The sequence below is a fragment of the Heptranchias perlo genome, chromosome 24 (genome assembly GCF_035084215.1).
Source record: "Heptranchias perlo isolate sHepPer1 chromosome 24, sHepPer1.hap1, whole genome shotgun sequence".
NCBI classification, from domain to species: Eukaryota; Metazoa; Chordata; class Chondrichthyes; order Hexanchiformes; family Hexanchidae; genus Heptranchias; species Heptranchias perlo.
The window spans coordinates 10,808,318-10,827,824 of record NC_090348.1 but is presented as its reverse complement, the minus strand read 5'-3'; the positions used below and the strand labels follow the sequence as shown (position 1 = coordinate 10,827,824).

Here is a 19,507-nt window from a genome sequence, read left to right as displayed (position 1 = left end):
AGTGTTTTACAGCATTTTCTGTTCTTATTTCAGATTTCCAGAATCAGCAGTATTTTGCTTTTATTTTACTCTTTGAAGTGGCAGACATATAATGAGCTGTTTCATAACACTCAGCAAAGATACAATCCAGTGAGAAAGAAAGACTCTAGGGGAAGGACGTACCGTCCGTGGCTAACTAAGGAAGTTAAAGATAGTATCAAATTGAAAGAAAAAGCATACAATTCCGCAAAGATTCATGGCAGGTCAGAAGATTGGTCAGAATATTAAAAACAGCAACGAATGACTAAAAAAATAATGAGGGAGAAATTAGAGTAGGAGAGAAAGCTAGCTAGAAATATAAAAACAGATAGTAAGAGTTTCTACAGGTATTTAAAAAGGAAAAGAGTAAGTAAAGTGAGCGTTGGTCCTCTAGAGAGTGAGTCTGGGGAATTAATAATGGAGAATAAGGAAATGGCGGATGAATTGAACAGATATTTTGCGACCGTCTTCGCTGTAGAGGATACAAATAACATGCCAGAAATAATTGTGAATCAAGAGGTGAAAGGGAGAGAGGAACTTAAAACATTTGCAATCACCAGGGAAAGGGTTTTAAAAAAAATATTAGAATTAAAGCTGACAAGTCCCAGGTCCTGACGGACTTTATCCTAGGGTCTTAAAAGAAATGGCTGCAGAGATAGTAGATGCATTGGTTTTAATTTTCCAAATTTCCCTAGATTCTGAAAGGGTCCCATCAGATTGGAAAATAGCGAATGTAACTCCTCTATTCAAGAAAGGAGGGAGACAGAAAGCAGGCAACTACAGGCCAGTTAGCTTAACATCTGTCATAGGGAAAATGCTACAATCTATTATTAAGGAGGTTATAGCAGTGCACTTAAAAAATCTCAATGCAATCAGGCAGAGTCAACATGGCTTTATGAAAAGGAAATAGTGTTTGACTAATTTATTAGAGTTCTTGGAGGAAGTAACAAGCAACATGGATAAAGGGGAAACTGTGGATGTGGTGTACTTGGATTTCCAGAAGGCTTTTGACAAGGTGCCACATCAAAGGCTACTACACAAAATAAAACCTCATGGTGTAGTGGGTAACATATTAGCATGGATAAAGGATTGGTTAGCTAACAGAAATCAGAGAGTAGGCATAAATGGGTCATTCTCAGGTTGGCAAGATATAAAGAGTGGAGTGCCACAGGGATCAGTGCTTGGGCCTCAACTATTTACAATCTATATCAATGACTTGGATGAAGGAACCAAATGTTTGGTCGCTAAATTTGCTGATGACACAAAGGTAGGTAGGAAAGTAAGTTGTGAAGAGGACATAAGGAGTCTGCAAAGGGATATCGATAGGTTAGGTGAATGGGCAAAAATTTGGCAGATGGAGTATAATGTGGGAAAATGTGAACTTGTCCACTTTGGCAGAAGGAATAGAAAAACAGTATATTATTTAAATGGAAAGAGATTGCAGAACTCTGAGGTACAGAGGGATCTGGGTGTCCGAGTACATGAATCACAAAAAGTTAGAATGCAGGTACAGCAATTGATTACGAAGGCAAATGGAATGTTGTCATTTATTGCAAGGGGAGTGGAATATAAAAGTAGAGATATTTTGCTACAGTTGTACAGGGCATTGGTAAGACCACATCTAGAATACTGTGTGCAGTTTTGGTCTCCTTATTTAAGAAAGGACAAAATTGCTTTGGAGAAGGTTCAGAGAAGGTTCACTCGACTGATTCCTGGGATGAGGGGTTATCTTATGAGGAAAGGTTGGACAAGTTGGGCCTGTACACATTGGCGTTTAGAAGAATGAGAGGTGATATTATTGAAACATACAAGATCCTGAGGGGACTTGAAGGGGTAGATGCTGAGAGGATGTTTCCCCTTGTGGGAGAGACTGGAACTAGGGGCCACAGTTTAAAAATAAGGGGTCTCCCATTTAAGACAGAGATGAGGAGAATTTTTTTCTCTAAGGGTCATGAGTCTGTGGAACTCCCTTCACCAGAGAGCGGTGGAGGTAGGGTCATTGAATATTTTTAAGGCTGAATTAGATAGATTTCTGATTAACAAGGGAGTCAAAGCTTATAGGTAGTCAGGAAAGTAGGGTTGAGGTCACGATCAGATCATCCATGATCTTATCAAATGGCAGAATAGGCACGAGGGGCCGAATGGCCTACTCTTGCTCTTAATGCATATGTTTGTATGAAAGAGTTTAGCTGCTCCATTGTTCCAGCCCTACAAGTGAGCTAATCTCTACTTGTTTTAATTTCCCTGAAGGGAAAACTGTTGCATCTTTCTCTGGAAGCTCATTAACAAAGCCTTAATCAGCAACCACAGAGTTTTTTTATTAATTTAAAACATCCATACCAATTTCATTCCTCTTTTGGGGGGAAGGGTGGAAAATGGAGCAGTGCATAAAAAGGGGAAAAAATGGCAGATTCAGCTTTTCTACCTGTTTTCCATCAGTTTTAATATCTGTTGCTAGTCAACAAGAACAAAAATCCCCCATGGAGGTTAGCAGTATAGTTGTTTAGAATAAAGAAAGGCTTGCATTTATATGGCATCTTTCACGATCTCAGGATGTCCCAAAGCGCTTTACAGCCACTTAAATACTTTTGTTGTGCAGTCAATGTTGTAACGTAGGAAATACGGCAGCCAATTTGCGTACAGCAAGGTCCCACAAACAGCAATGAGATAATGATCGCATAAATCTGGGGGGGGGTTTTTTGTCTTCTTTTAGTGATGTTGGTCGAGGGATAAATATTGGTCAGGACACCGGGGAGAACTCCCCTGCTGTTCTTCGAAATATTGCCATGAGATCTTTTATGTCCACCTGAGAGGGCAGACGGGGCCTTGGTTTAATGTCTCATCCAAAAGATGGCACTTCCGACAGTGCAGCACTCCCTCAAAATTATACTGAAGTGGCAGCTTAGATTTTTGTGCTCAAGTCCCTGGAGTGGGATTTGAACCCACAACCTTCCGAGGCGAGAGTCCAACCACTGAGCCACGGCTGACAATTTTGTTAAAAATAGTTACAGAACTAAATCTTAATTCACTGGAACATACTTATCCCCCCCCCCCACACCCCCACAATTTATCCCCCATATCATGACACATCGTATTACACCACCTGAGTACAATTAACAATAACATGGATACAATTAATAGATCACGCATTTTTCTATTAAGAGGGTGGGGAGAAATGCTGCGACCAGGCCTCGATCTTAAAGTGATTCCAAGGCAATATGCAAAAATAGAGGAGGAAACTCACCTTCTGATAGCATTCTTTCCTGCGACCTTCCACAGTCTCATATCCAGCCTCTCCATGGAGCACTTATGTTGCCCAATAGATACTGCGTTTCATAAAATGTCATGAGACTGTTCATGAGTGTAATGTCCACACACGTTCAAGAAATCTTCCCTTTTCTCCTGTACCAAATTCAGAGAAGATAAAAGGAGCTACTTTACACATCCCTAAAATGAAAGTAGGTGTTCACATACGAGAACCACTCTAACACTTCACTGAGTACTACTAGTGGGTTTTATGTCGTAGGAATAACTGCTAATAGTTGGTACTATGGAAACCTCGGTGATCCGATATCCAAGCCAAACAAGTCTACAGTACTCCAGGGCAATATTGATGACTCACCAGGTAGCCTGACTCATGAATGGGACCTGGATGGGGAGACCAGTCACTGGGTGCTGGGATTCTTCCAAGATAACGCTACAAGCCAATGCTCAGGGTGGTACTGACTGGACAAGTACCGAGAAGTTTATCAGTGCGCTGTGCTTCAGTAGTTCCCCAATGCAGATCTGAAGGTTCCTAAGCCTTGGCGGGGTCCGCACCAGAGAACACCAGTAAGCACAATCCCAGCGTAACCGCTGGGATCTGAGCCCATGGATATACAGGGCCAGTGTTGAACCTAATCTAATTATCTTAAACCAAAGTTAGGTTCCTCATTTATCTTCTCCTGGATGGCCTCCCACCTTGCACCCTTCGTAAACTTCGGCTCATCCAAAAGTCTGCTGCCAGTATCCTAACTCGCACCAAGTCCCATTCACCCGTCACCCCTGTGCTCACTGACCTACATTGGCTCCCGGTCCGGCAATGCCTAAAATCATCATCCTTGTTTTCAAATCCCCTCATGGCCTTGCCCCTTCCTATCTCTGTAACCTCCTACAGCCTTCCGAGATCTCTGCGCTCCTCCAGTTCTGGGCTCTTGCGCATCCATGATTTCCATTGCTCTACCATTGGCAGCCGTGTCTTCAGCTGCCTAGGCCCTAAGCTCTGGGATTCCCTCCCTACATCTTTCCATCTCTCTACCTCTCTCTCCTCCTTTAAGATGCTCCTTAATATCCTACCTCTTTGACCAAGCTTTTGGAAACAACTAATGTGACTCGGTGTCAAGTTGTGTTTGATAATGCTCCTCTGAAGCACCTTGGGACATTTTACAATGCTAAAGGCGCTATATAAATGCAAGTTGTTGTTCTGAGCACTGTTATCTCATTAACAAGGAGGAGCAAAGATCGGAGTACAGTCTATGCCTCTTAATTCAAACTCACAATTGAAATTATCTGATGGTTCAATTTCTTAGCACTAAATGCCCACTTTAATGTGTTTTTACATAGCTTAATTAACCAGCTGGATAATTCAATTCATTTTTAAGTGGAAAAAACTACTTCAAATTATCAGGAGGAGCTACAACTGTGCTGAATTCTACACTCTGAGTCGAGCCTGGAATGAAGTAATGTCACTTCTGCAATGGGTTTCATGTTCAAAACTAATTCAGAGACCATACAATGTAAACAGCACCAGAATTGCCTCTCCCTCTGTAGCATTTAACGCAGCTACCTCATCCGCCCAATTCACCACCATGACTCTGCTGCCCTCATCCCCTTCATCCTTCTTCTTTTCCATCACAACCAGCATGTATACTGAAACAATTGTAACACATCTGGGGGTGAGGATTGCATACATGCTTTCAGCACCTGTTGTACTAGTGTGCAAGTGTGACATATACCAATAGATACTGCCGTTGACATATGCATGTACAAGCAAAATAACGTGTGTGACGTGGAAGTGCCCTGTTGAACACTGAACATAGGAACAGAAGTAGGCCATTCAACCCCTCGAGCCTGTTCCGCCATTCAACTAGATAATGGCTGATCTGTATCCTATCACCATTTACCAGCCTTGGTTCCATATCCCTGAGTACCCTTGCCTAACATAAATCTGTCAAATTCAGTTTTGAAATTTTCAACAACTTTTTGGAGGAAGAGAATTCCAGATTTTCACTACCCTTTGTGAGAAGAAGTGTTTCTTAAATTCAGATCTGAACAGCCTAGCTCTAATGTTAAGGTTATGGTCCCTTAGCTGTACAAACGGTCCCCTACAAAGGCCCATGTGAATTCACCCATTGTGTGCAGACTAAGGGCGCAGCACTCCATATAATCAAGGATGAAGTGCACTGTGTTTGAGGTTGAATCAGACCCCAAATAGGCTAAAATCCAAATTGTAATACATCTTTGTTGATTTATGTACGATGATTGAGGACCAGTTTAAATGACATCACCTCAGGGTTGGGTTTAATGCGGTGATAATTCAGATGCATGTTTGTATCTGGCAGTGGATTCTTTACTGAGTTACTCCCACTCCTCATGTTACCAATTGTATTCTTCTCCATATTGCTCCCAGTGTTCACATAACTTTTCCTGGCATCTGTTTTATTTTTAATCTGTACTCTTTTCCGCCCCGCCCCCCCGCCACCAACCTGCCTCCTCCGACCTTTCAAAAAATTGCTTGTTAAATCTGTGCAGCTTCCCAGCAATACGATGGGGAGAGTTGTTCTTAATCACACACAGATTCAAATACCAAACCTGGATTAATTGGCAGTAGTTTCCTAGCATCTTGTCATCAAGTAAGCATGTGGATTCCAAATTTGTGTATTGCTGGGTATGTTCATTTTGATGTAGTCATTTGTGAATCAATGGAAATATTATAAATTGCACTAGTACTGGAATGCCAGTTACGTGATCACTAAGTGTCAGCTTGGCTCAGTTGACAGGAGTTTCACCTTTGTAGGTTTAAGCCCAACTCTAAGACGTGAGCATATAGTCTAGGTTGACATACTAGGCTACAGTATTGAAGGAGTGTTGCATTGATGAGGATGCCATCCTTCAGATAAGGCACTGAGAACCAAGACTCCATCTGCCTGTTCAGGTGAACGTTAAATATTTCATGACACTATTCAAAGAAGAACAGGATGTCCTCTTGATCTCCTTGCAATATTCCTTCCTCCACCAACACCACCAAAAGCAGATTAACAGGTCACTTATCTCATTGCTGGTATCTTGATTTCTGCAAAATGGTTCCATGCTTGCCGACATAGCAACAGTCATTGCATTTCAAAATGATTTGTTGTATATGAAGAGCTTTGCGACATTTCTCAAAAACACAATAAAGTGCTATTTGAACACTTTTAAGTAGGAATTGAAGATGCAGCGTAGGTTAGTCTACGTTTACCTCTGCAGTGTGGATTCAATTCCAGCTAGACTAATGAGATGGAAATCTCTCTCTGTTGCTTTGGAAGGGTCCAAGGTGAAATGAGTTTGCGCAATGTAAAGCCGGTTATCAGCGGGCTTGGGACTATGACATAAATCCATCCACAGTTCAGCATATTTGGCTCTAACTTGATAGACATGCTCACAATGGTTGGAGCATGGAATAGAAATGTCACACTATTCCAGGAGGGGATACTCTTTGGAAGCTGGAGTTGAGGTGCATTGTTGGAGCAGATCTTAACCCTGCATCATATCAATACTATACCTGACCAAGGAGTCATTGATAGGAATGTGCTGGATGAGAAGTTCATTTGGCTGGGACCAACAATTAAAAAATATCACCTACTGCTGTATCTCATAGCTCTTAATTGCTTTCTGTGCCAAATGTTTATAAAAGCTCCTCTTGAATTTGGTGATCCTATCTGTTGTTGGTAGATCCAAAAAGTCAAATTTGCAAGCCTTGGTGTTTTCACAAAAATTCTCCCATTAGAATATGCATTTTGAAAAGTGACCATTGTAAACTTCTGTGTTCCAGATTTCCTTACAAGCCTCTGATAGGACTGTCTAAGGGAAGGGAATTGGCAAGGAAAAGAAAGGATGAACTGAATGTATATCTGAGGTATTTGCTGAATGGATCATCTCATGTTGCAATGGTAAGTAGTACAAAACTCCAATGAAAACATATAGAATCATGGAATTACAGCACAGAAGGTCATTCAGCCCATCACACTTGTGCCAGTGCTAGCTCTTCAAATGGAGCTCTCTACTCTAATCCTATTTCCCTGCCCAATCCTGTACCCTTTTATATACTTCCTTTTCAAATACTTACCCAATTTCCATTTAAATGATGTTACAGTCTTGGCTCCAATAGTTATTCACGGTCAAGCATTTCATAATCATCTGTGAGGGGAAGAAAATTCTTCTTACATCCCCCTTCGTTCGCCTTGTGAAAATCCTCAGTCTACGCCCCTTTGTTAACCATTTGCCAACCATTAGAAACACTCTTTCACTATTTTCCTATAATTATATGCATCACTGTTCATTGCATTTAAATATATATCTAGAAAAAAATTGGTGTTTATATTGATTCATTGCTCCCAGTTTCAACCTCTCTAATTGAATTTGTACCATCAGCCTTAATATTGATCCTAAAATGTTTCAGCTGTGATTAATCTTAATGTCAGTCCAAAGACTGTGAAAGGTTTTGTTCAGAGCTTCACTGATATAAAGAAAAAACCTTTTAGTGAACAAGGCTAAGAGAAGGATATTTGTAGAATGAACACACGTCCTGAGTATAATCCCTGGGGCCCAATTCTAATCAAGGTTCAACTGCAGCATGTAACTCCCAGTGTTACAAAAAATAAAGCTGCTCATGTTTTACACCCAATTCCATTCAACGCGCACAGATTCAATGGCAGATGAAACACCTGCAAACCTACTGATTGTATTGCTCACCTCACAATAATGAGATCCATCTAAAATGAAGAAGTCCCGATTGTAATCCTCCAGCATTGCTGCTGTTGAATCAGGCAGCTGGGAAATGACTGTGGAGTTTGGAGCTTGGTGAGCAGCGTGGGTTTGCTATTTGGTTGAAAATGAGAAGCGAGAACTCTCCCAATAGTGCCACTTCCTCAATCCAATCTCAAACAGATGTTGGTCCATAGCTCCCTCTGCAATACGTTAGCTGTCACTTTTTTTTACAGTGATTTTGGTTCTTTTCCATCAAAGGTAGTCAGAAATTCAATTGTAATGGGCGCAGGACAAATGTAAAAAGAAAGTAAGCCTGCTTTAGCAGCACTGCATTCTGTATGAGTCCATTTATCCTGAGCAACTTTGGTGGTCAGAGTAAATGGAGACATTCGGATCTCAGAGCTCAAAGTTCAACTCCACTGACTATGATTCATCCAGTGGAAACAGTAGCGATCATGACTGTCTGAAGAAAGCAACAATCTATAACCAACCTATTTGCTAGCTGAAATTCTCGACCCCGGTTTGCTTTCCAAAGTCCTCGAGCACGATTCTAATCTGTATGCAGCAGAGATGTCAATGGATCTGTACCAACGTCAGCAGATTGTGTGAGCTGTTTAGTCAATAGATAGACAAATTTATGATCCAGATGTAATGAGATGCAATGCATCAGTTATAGTTACATCTTGATTTGCCCCTGAATTCCCCGAGCCACGCGATGCAATAAAGGTAATCATAAGTTTCCATTCCTTATGTCAGAATTTTCATTATTGAGAACGGCCCAGAATTTGCTGGGAAAATAACGGCGAGTTATTTGCGCACGCCATTATTAGCGTGTAAATAACCCAGCAAGTTGTGGCGAGGAAGAAATACCCCGTAAGTTACGAATCGCCACAAATTGCTGGATGATTTGCTGGACGCCGTTTGCCTCGCAAAAACGGTAGCTCACCCTCCATGAGTTTTAAGAAATTGCTGCAGTAAATATAAATTAAACTCACTGCAGAAAGTTAGGGCTGATACTTAACAGCGTAAGGGCCCCTTTAATGACTAGATTTATGTTCCTGCAATGCTACTCAACCTTTCCAGCCCAGAAAAGGAACAATTGAAACTGTGGAGTCTCATTCCTACAGGTAGTAAATTGTTCCCAGAGGTTTCTAAAATTAAAAATGTTTAATTTTCTTTTACTTTTCCTTTCTGTCTCTTCTCTCTTAACCCTATCTTTCTTTCCCTATTTGCAGCTATTTTGACTCTAATTCACCCTATTTCCTTCTCTGTCGTTTCTTCCTCTGTCCTTAAATCTCATTGGTTAAGGAGATCGACTGTTGGTCCTGTTGTTCACCAGGGTCCCTGATGCCCCTGTTATCAGCTCGCACTTCCAGCAATTTGCAGCACAAAAAATTTTTGAGCTGAAGGGTGAGAAAAAAACCTAACTAATGGGGCATGCCATGAGATACCCCACTGCAGCAATTTCTGGGACAACATACTTGCGCTGATTCAGGCAGTTCAAAATGTAAAGTACATTCAGCTTAATTTCCAAAGCACGTAAGAAAATCTATAGTGAGAAAAGGCCTGTTAGCCCGTCAATCATGCCACACCCAGAGTCCCATGTATTCTACTAAGGCCTTCCCTTCCACGTCACCATATTGACCCTAGCTCTAATGGCGCATCTGTGTGCTTGAGTGCAAATTTTATCAATTGATTTCCACTATAGAGGTCAGCAACCCTAAGATGATTTCGAATCGGTAATATAATGTGACTCATAGTTGAAGCTGCCATTTCCCTTTGAGGAATGACTCGCACAAGTCCCAGTACCGTACTCATTGCACTCCCCTTTAAAGACCAAGGCATCAATCTCGTGCTCCCAACAGAGAGCCATGTTCTGATAGAACATAGGTCAGAGAATCGGCGATGCATTGTTGCAGCCCCATCTCTGATGCAAATAGAAAGGGCCTAATATATCCCTAGACTCTTATTCCATTGAGAACACAGGTCCTTCCCTTGCAGTTTTTAAAATGTCACCGATGTGGGCTCCAGTTCAGACAGTGAGATATTGAAGGCACAAGTTTAGTATTTGGACATCATTTTTTTTTTAAATGTCAAATAAAATTTGAGTGGAGAATCCAGAAGACTGAAAATGAGAACAAGCAGACAGCATTTTCTAAGTAAATATTTTATTAGTATTTACTTACAATAATCAAGCATTTTGAGCTTTTCCTGATTCTTAATTTGCCATATTACTGGAAAACTCGATCATTCATCTGTGTCATGGTGCTTGGACTGGAATGTTTAAATAAATATGGCCAGCCCAGAGAATACAGAATTAAGTCGAAGATTAAGAAATCTATTTTAGAATTAAACTGTTATTTCAATATTACTATTACCTTGTTCTTTAAGCAGGAGGTTGTTAACAAAACATGGGTTTATTAATATTTTCAACCATATTGCTAGGCTTCTCGTATTAAAACGAAAACATAAGCCTGAACATTCAGGTTAGTCCTCCGGGCATAGAATGTCACAGGGCAGGATCACATGTCAAGAGTTTGTTCATGAAGGTCACTATATCCTGCCCAGAATTAACTGACTTTCATGCCCGAATTTCCAATATGGGGGAGCTCTGTGCCGGGAACCCCAAAGGAGGAAATCTACCATATAACGATTCGGAATAGACATTAATAGGAATTTTCTTTTCCATATTTTGCAGAGTGACCTTGTCTATACATTTTTTCACTGTTTTCCAAATAATGAAAGACCCTCTGTGTCATCATCACCAGGTACCGGAACTGCACGCAATTTTGTTTATCATTCAACTTGTTACTGCTTGCTGAAGTCCATGCAACACATAGCGAATACCTGAAGATGAAATAAATTTTGATGCACTTGCTTGTCTTTCAGAGGCTGTATCTCACACTGGGAAATTGTCAGCGAGCACACAGCTCTGCATCTCCTGGGAGAACAGCAAGCTGTCTGTGATGGTGAAACATGTCAAAAACATTGTAAGTACATGGTTTACATCCACCAGGCGTTCGAACCCGCAGCACCGCAGAATGTTCTATCAACAGGATAGAGGCATTGCTGCAGAAGTATACTCCTTATGTGCTAAGCTGCAAAGATGCTATATTTACATGGGACATTTCCAGCTAGATATTGGGGCCAAGTTTACAAATGCGTGCTATCTGCGGTGAATCTCACAAGAAATCATGAGCATACTCCTCGCTATTTTCTGTGCAATTTTAATTCAAAAAGAAAGAACTTGCATTTATATGGAGCCTTCACAACCTCAGGATGCCCCAAAGTGCTTTACAACCAATTTTTGGTTACTATTTTTGAAGTGTAATCACTGTTATAAATGCAGCAGCCAATTTGCACGCAGCAAGGTCCCACAAACAGCAATGAAATAAATGACTAAATCATTTGGGTTTTTTTAGGTGTTGGTTGAGAGATAAATATTGCCCATATTGGGAGATCTGCCCTGCTTCTCTCCAAACAGTGCCATGGGATCTTTTGCGTCCACCTGAGAAGGCAGTCAGGGGTTCGGTTTAACGTCTCATCCGAAAGACAGCACCTCTGACAGTGCAGCACTCCCTCAGTACAGCACTGAAGTGTCAGCAAGATCGTGTACTGATAACGTACATTTATAAACTTGGCTCCAATACCTGGATTGCACATTGGAGCGCTCCATCAATGATTCCGCTGCCTGGGAAATAGCACCTCCTTCCAGTCGTTCACTTGCTCTATGAGCACCTATACGACCCCATGGGAGAATCAGGGAGTCCTGGATGACATCAGGCAGCCTGCTACTTCAATAACTCACTCTCCACTAATGACCTTTGAAAACTGCATCTCCCCTTTAAGGAGCTGCAGGCTGCCTTTAAGTAGCGGTTGCCCTGTTGGATTTCCTGCCCTCCCAATTGGTGAGGTGTCCAAAGGAGCACGATTAATGCTGGCAGCTCGTCCATGTAAATAAGGCCCAGCCGCAAAAGTTGATCATACCTCCCGCCGATTGTATTGGGTGGGTGGATAAACCCAACGCCCAGACAATATTTCCTGGTTATGAAAATCACCCCCAGCCTGCTCTGTTGGTTTGCATACTCTGAATCAGTTAAAGACATGGGTGCCCATGTGATCACCAATTAGATGAATGGGCAGCCCTGGAAATGGATCAAAGTAAAATGAACAACTGAAATTGATCACGGTAAACTGAGCAGTACAACCAAATTATAGTGAGCACTACAAGCAGTCAATTCAATGCAGGTTTCACATTTACATATCGAACACTACACACGGTGAGAACTACAGGCAGATTCTACTGTAGCTGCCGACGTTTGGAAAAGGTACTTTTGCTGCTAATTTCCTCACTTTCTAGGGGCTTGGTGTGGAGCTCGGTCCCAAGAATACACAAAACACGTTTCTGATTACCTTCTGCTCCTTTGCACTAAAGAAATGCTTCAAGCAGAATCGGTTCTGTAACATGCTGGTGCTTTCGGTTCTGTTGAAAGTGCTCCAAGTACATGACAAGACAAATGTTAACAACTGCGTGAATCGCAACTTTACTTCTGTCCACTGAGCCATCCCAACCATAAGTCAAGAAGCAGAAATCCTGCCGTGCTGGCCTGTATGTGCAGCAACAACAACTTGCATTTATATAGCGCCTTTAATGTAGTAAAACATCCCAAAGCACTTCACAGGAGTGTTATCAAACAAAATTTGACACCGAGCCACATAAGGAGATATTAGGACAGATGACAAAAAGCTTGGTCAATGAGGTAGGTTTAAAGGAGCATCTTAAAGAAGGAGAGAGAGATAGAGAGGCGGAGAGGTTTAGGGAAGGAATTCCAGAGCTTAGGGTCTAGGCAGCCGAAGGCCCAGCCGCCAATGGTGGAGCGATAAAAATCGGGGATGCACAACAGGCCAGAATTGGAGGAGCACAGAGATCTCGGAGGGTCGTAGGGCTGGAGGAGGTTGCAGAGATAGGGAGGGGTGAAGCCATGGAGGGATTTGAAAGCAAGGATGAGTTAAGTGCTCAGCATAGCCAAGGTCAGAAAAGTATCATTCCCTCTGGAGGTATCTGGGAAGATCCCCTCTTGGTTCTCAGTGTTGCCTTCTTTATATCAGTCACACTGTAGAGGTTGGTGCTGTTAATGGAGTTGGCACTGTAATGTAAAGGCGCCTTTCGGCCTGCGATGCCAAAATACAAATAACTTCAAAGCTTGGAATATATCTTTTCCTCTGCTTTGCCTCTGGCCCGCAGAATTTTATAATGAAGCATTACAGCTTTTAAAAGTCCTTAAGGGACAGAAGTTTGCAAATAAATAGTGAGCTTAGTGAATTGCTCAACTCAACTGGTTCACTTATGTCCTTTAGGGAAGGAAGCCTGCCGTCCTTACCAGGTCCGGCTTGTGTGTGACTCCAGTCCCACACCAATGTGGTTGACTCTTATCTGCATCTCTGAAGTGGCCAAGCAAGCCACTCTGTTGTATCAAACACAGAGCAACTAGGGATTGGCAATAAATGCCGGCCTTGCCGGTGACACTCCAATCCTCAGAATGAATGGGGGGAAAAAATGAAAGTTGTATTTTTCTACTCAGCCGTTGTTGGAATGTTTCTATTTTTGTAGCAGAGATAAAGAACGTTTCATTTACTAATGTGTTGCTCTGTGCCAGGAGCTAGCAGTCAACAGCATCTGAAAGCAACACACATGGAGGAAGGGGGGTAACCTTTCATGTTCACATTACTGGTGAGGAGCCCCTCCACCCAAGCCCCATCATTGCTTCAACCAATCGTTTCTTAAGTGATTCCAGGCTCTTCCCTCTCACCACTCAGTCATCTCCTTTCCAGGACAAAAAGCCCAAGTCTCTTGAAGCTTTCTTCATAGCTCAGCCTTTGTCATGAGGAATCAGCCTCGTAATTCTCTTCTGCACTGCAGTGTCACCCTTGTTTATTAGCAACTAGTACCCAAGGTGCTGTCTGACCAGAGCACTGTACAATTTGATCACGATTTCCTCTGATTTGTATTCTACTGTTTTGGCTATGTTCTTCAACATTCCATTGGCGTTGCTGATTGTTGCTCTGCATTGGTTGGACACGTTGAGTGTCAAGTCTACTCAGACTCCTGGAGCTCATTCAACTTCATCCTCAGCTTTTTCAACACCATTCACGGAATATGTGTGTTGCTCACTTTGTCTTCCTATGTACAGTAATTCATATTGATTTGTATTAAATTTCACCTGCCATTGCAATGGGACCAATTTGCCATTGAGCTTTGGGTAGGCCATAAGCATCTTCAAATATAAAAACAGGGAGGTATTGCTGCAGTTATATAAGGTATTGGTGAGACCGCACCTGGAATACTGCATACAGTTTTGGTCTCCATACTTAAGAAAAGACATACTTGCTCTCGAGGCAGTACAAAGAAGGTTCACTCGGTTAATCCCGGGGATGAGGGGGCGGACGTATGAGGAGAGGTTGAGTAGATTGGGACTCTACTCATTGGAGTTCAGAAGAATGAGAGGCGATCTTATTGAAACATATAAGATTGTGAAGGGGCTTGATCGGGTGGATGCGGTGAGGATGTTCCCAAGGATGGGTGAAACTAGAACTAGGGGGCATAATCTTAGAATAAGGGGCTGCTCCTTCAAAACTGAGATGAGGGGAAACTTCTTCACTCAGAGGGTGGTAGGTCTGTGGAATTTGCTGCCCCAGGAAGCTGTGGAAGCTACATCATTGAATAAATTCAAAGCAGAAATATTTACCTGACGAAGGAGGAAGCCTCCGAAAGCTTGTAGATTTCAAATAAAAATTGTTGGACTATAACTTGGTGTTGTAAAATTGTTTACAAAAAGCAGAAATAGACAGTTTCCTAGAAGTAAAGGGAATTAGGGGTTACGGGGAGCGGGCAGGAAAGTGGACATGAATTTAGATTTGAGGTTAGGATCAGATCAGCCATGATCTTCTTAAATGGCGGAGCAGGCTCGAAGGGCCGATTGGCCTACTCCTGCTCCTATTTCTTATGTTCTTATGTTCAAAGTAAGATTTGCTGGCATGAAGACTTTGTTCCTTCTGTGCTAGTTGGTTCGGGCTTTGTGCCAGTTTCTGGATAAGGAGACAAACTGAAGTAAGAGAAGAAAATTTAACACTTCTCAAAATGCTTCTGGCCCCCACAGCCATTTGCCTGGCGCCACTTTCATACTCTCAAGATCATTAATCACACAATACTGGAAGCAGCAATTCATCCCCCTAGGGAAGTGTGACAAAGGCGTAGCATGGATGTAAACCCCGTCTTTGAAAAAATCAACCTCTTTGTCATAATATCTGATTAGTACATGGCAAACATTGCCAACATTTGAAAATGAATTATGGTACAAATTTGTTTTATGATCAGGGAGATTTTTTTTTAAAAAGAGTTATTCCAATTTGTTCCCCTCCTGTTTGACACCAGTGACTCACACTGGGTCACAGTTCTGAATGGCAATGTTTGCCAATGTTTTGTGTGGCATTGAAGATTTTTTTTTTAAAACCTTGCTCGGAATTAAGCGGTAGGACTGAGAGGATCATATATTGAGATCCTCCCTGATGTCCAAGATCCAGCTTACCGGGAGGGGGAGGGGGCCCAATTGGTCATTTTTAGAATTCACCCCTGAGGTTATTGGCCTGTCATTATATTTGCATTTTATGTTTAAATTTATCAAATATTAAAATAGTTCATCTCTAGTTTGTAGGGAAAACTGCTGCATTGCAAATGGAGTTGTAATCATAGAATCATACAGCACAGAAGGAGGCCATTTGGCCCATCGTGCCTGTGCCGGCTCTGTGAAAGAGCTATCCAATTAGTCCCACTCCCCTGCTCTTTCCCCACAGCCCTGCAAAATTTTCCTTTTCAAGTATATATCCAATTCCCTCTTCAAAGTTACTACTGAATCTGCTTCCACCACCCTTTCAGGCAGCACATTCCAGATCATAACAACTCGCTGCATAAAATAATTTCTCCTCATCTCCCCTCTATTAATGTAACTTAATGGAGACTCTAAAATGTGAGTTTTATAAGCATTTAGTGAGTCACATTTCATAAAAACATGTTTCAAGTTTCTAACATTCCAAGTTTCTATTCCCAGCCACACTTCTACTGTTGAAATCACCACCCAAGCATGACCTGTATTGGCAAATACATTCATCAAAACTCAGCAAACACTGTTAAGTTTGCTCATGCTGTCAAATATACCCTTAAAAAGACTAACATTAAAGTTTTAAATTGTATTCGTGGCAAGCGTTGACTCACAGAGGACCACAAATCAATGGGCATTGAGCAGTATCATTAACTAGGAGAGGGCACCATAATAAAGGCACCACATTCAGCAGAAGCTCAGGCCAAGTTTGGCATTTACTATGTACAAGTAAAACATCCTATAATTCTAGTAAATGACATATCCTCCCTTTCCTATTGCATTATAACAGTAGATTTTGATGCATATAGGCTGAGCGAGATATCCAAATTCAGCCAGCTTCAGTCATCTCTAGTGAATAATTTTTATTGTGAAAGCAGTAAAACTGGATAACGCCTTATATAATAAACCTTACTGTCAGACAAGGTTCCCAAGGTGCTTCTTAAGATGTATACTCTATTGAAAGTATCAATCTTTTGGCATAACTATTCCCTTAATTTTTACGACCATTGAAGACAAATTAAAGGATGGGGAATTGGTAGTTCAGAACAAAACACAAATAAAAAGCAACATTAGGTTGGGGGAGGGTTTAAACTAATTTGGCAGGCGGATGGCCACCAGGATGAAACATTAGAGAGGAGAAACAATGTGCACAGATTAGTGGGAGGGATGAATAGCACTAGAGTAAAGAAGAATTCAGAAATAGAAGGGATCAAACAGGGGGAAAATGCAAGTCAATCTAAGATGAGTTTAGAGGGCACATGCATAAATGCACGGAGCGTGGTAAATAAGGTTGGTGAGCTGCAGGCTCAAGTTGCCACATGGGACTATGATATGGTGGCAATAACAAAGACCTGGCTTAAAGAAGGGGAGGATTGGGTACATAACATTCCAGGCTACAAGGTATTCAGAAAAGATAGGGAAGATAATAAAGGATGGGGATGGCAGTATTGATCAAAGAAACTGTTCTAGCACTGGAAAGGGATGATGAAGTTGAGGGGTCAAAGACAGAATCTACTTGGTCTGTAGGGGGTGGTGGTGTGTGTCGGCTTCGCCTTTGACTTCTGAGCGGTTCGAATCGCTCCCACTCCCTGGGTTCTAGACCTTGGACTTATTTGGGGGTTGTGACAAAGTGCAGCAGACAACTGGTTTTGGTGCAAGAAACCTTGACCTTTATTCAAGAGAGAAAAGACAACACAACAATCTTAACACTCTAATAAAATGGGGAACACTTCGGTACACACGAGGGAAATTACAGTAGAAAGATACCTCACCCCTCCCAATCCCACTGTACTAGCTAAGTTGGACTCTAAAGGGCCAGAGATAATGCTCACCAAACGAATCCTTGACAGTAATTCACCCAGAGGTAAGTCAGAAATAGATTGTAGAGTGGAAACTTTGAGGATCTTCGGTTTTCTCCTGAGTTGGTTTTCTTTGGTCGCGGCGGCCCAATATTACCCGGTTGGTTGGTGGCAATATTCGGTTGGTTGTTTCATAAGGCCCTTGTTGCCGCGAGGTGTCTGATGGTCACTGGGGCCGTTGCTCTGGTTTCTTCTTGTGTGTCGGCCTGTTTCAAGAGTTGCTGACCTTCCCTGTCGAATTGCTTTCCTGTTGCGCCCTCGCCTTGTTGTTCGCTGGAAGCTGCTCTTCCTTCCAGAGACAGGCAGAACAAGACAAGCAGCACACAAATGCCAGCAAGAACCAGAGAGAGAGAGAGGTTTTCAGTTTCCACTTCTATATCCCTCTCTTACAATGGTCTTCCTCACTTTTTAAAAAAAAAACACTTCATGTCTGTTTAAACAGTTCTTACAAAGTCCTTAAGAATCTTTGATGGCTTTTTGATGGTCCTTCATCATGTTGCAATTGCTTCTCCCAATGGGTCATTGTTAATTCCAATTTTTAGAGCTTGTCACACAAGGCTTCCTTTTGTATCCAACGTCCTAGGTGTTGATCGGTTTTGCTTTAAAACAAAGACATGGCCCCACCATGTCAGGAGCAGTTGCCTCTTTCAATGGCAGTGAGTGTTAACCACCTGCTGTAGGTTTTGCATTAAAACAGAGACATGTCTGAAGCAGTAATTCTCCCACATTCCACTGTGTGTGTGTGTGTGTTGTTGATTTCATCTGGTGACCTCGCACCTATCCTTCCATCTTAGGATTTTGGTCAATGGCCAAAGTTTTCCATACCCAGGGAAAAGGTGAATTTCTAGAATTCTTACAGTCGCCCCTACGAGGAAGCGAGTCCCTTAAAGGACATGGATTCCTCGAAAAGTACTTTTCCTTGGTTGATGCTTCCTGGTGCGGCACGTGTGTGAGTCACCCTGAAATGGTTAGAAAAGAGTCTAAAGTCCTTTAGGGTTTTTCTCCGAGTTTTGGGGGATCTGTGAATTTTGAGAATCTTACAGGTCAGAATTAAGGAACAATAGAGGAGCTATTACACTACTGGGTGTACACTATAGGCCACCAAATAGTGGGAAGAAGATAGAGGAGCAAATTTGCAGGCAAATTACAGAAAGATGCAAGAACTATAGAGTAATGATAATGGCGGACTTCAATTATCCCAATATAAATTGGGACAGTAACGGTGTAAAGAGCAAAAAGGGGGAGGAATTCCTGAAATGTGTTGGAGAACTTTCTGGAACATTGTGTGTCCAGCCCAACGAGGAAGGAAGCAGTGCTGGATCTAGTTCTAGGGAGTGAAGTAGGGCAGTTGGAGCATGTTTCAGTGGGGGAGCATTTGGGGAACAGTGATCATAGAATAGTTATGGGAAAGGACAAGTAACAATCAAATGTGAAAATACATAACTGGAGGAGGGCAAATTTCAGTCAGTTAAAAGGGGATCCTGCCCAGGTGGATTGGAATCAAAAATTGTTCGGCAAAACAGTAATTGAACAATGGGATGCCTTCAAGGAGGAGTTGGGTTGGGTACAGAATAGACACATTCCCACGAGGGGGAAAGGAAGCATATCCAAAGCTAGAGCTCCCTGGATAACTAAAGATATAGAAATTAAAATGAAACAGAAAATGGTTTATGATGAATGTGAGGTTCATAATATAGTAGAGAACTAGGCTGAATACAGAAAGTACAGTGGAGATTTAAAAAATGGAATAAGAGAGAGTATGAGAATAGATTAGCTGCTAACATAAAGAAGAACCCACAAGTCTTTTATAAACAAATAAATCGTAAAAGGGTAATCAAAGGAAGGGTGGGACCGAATAGAGTCGAAAAAGCAAATCTTCTTGTGGAGGCAGAGGGCATGGCTGCGGTACTAAAGGAATACTTTTCATCCATCTTCACTAAAGAGGATGCTGACATTGTAGCAGTAAAGGAG

At 41.9% G+C, this 19,507-nt stretch overlaps 1 protein-coding gene across 3 annotated transcripts in view; it reads left to right on the top strand.

The window, feature by feature from the left end:
- LOC137341562 (phosphatidylinositol 3-kinase C2 domain-containing subunit gamma-like) overlaps positions 1 to 19,507 on the top strand; it is a 147,895-nt gene that overhangs the window by 115,607 nt on the left and 12,781 nt on the right. For all 3 annotated transcript variants that reach the window (XM_068004750.1, XM_068004749.1, XM_068004747.1), the window contains 3 exons: positions 7,088 to 7,205; positions 10,721 to 10,790; positions 10,912 to 11,012. In XM_068004750.1, the coding sequence (XP_067860851.1) occupies positions 7,088 to 7,205; positions 10,721 to 10,790; positions 10,912 to 11,012 (289 nt within the window). The remainder of the gene's footprint in view (positions 1 to 7,087; positions 7,206 to 10,720; positions 10,791 to 10,911; positions 11,013 to 19,507) is intronic.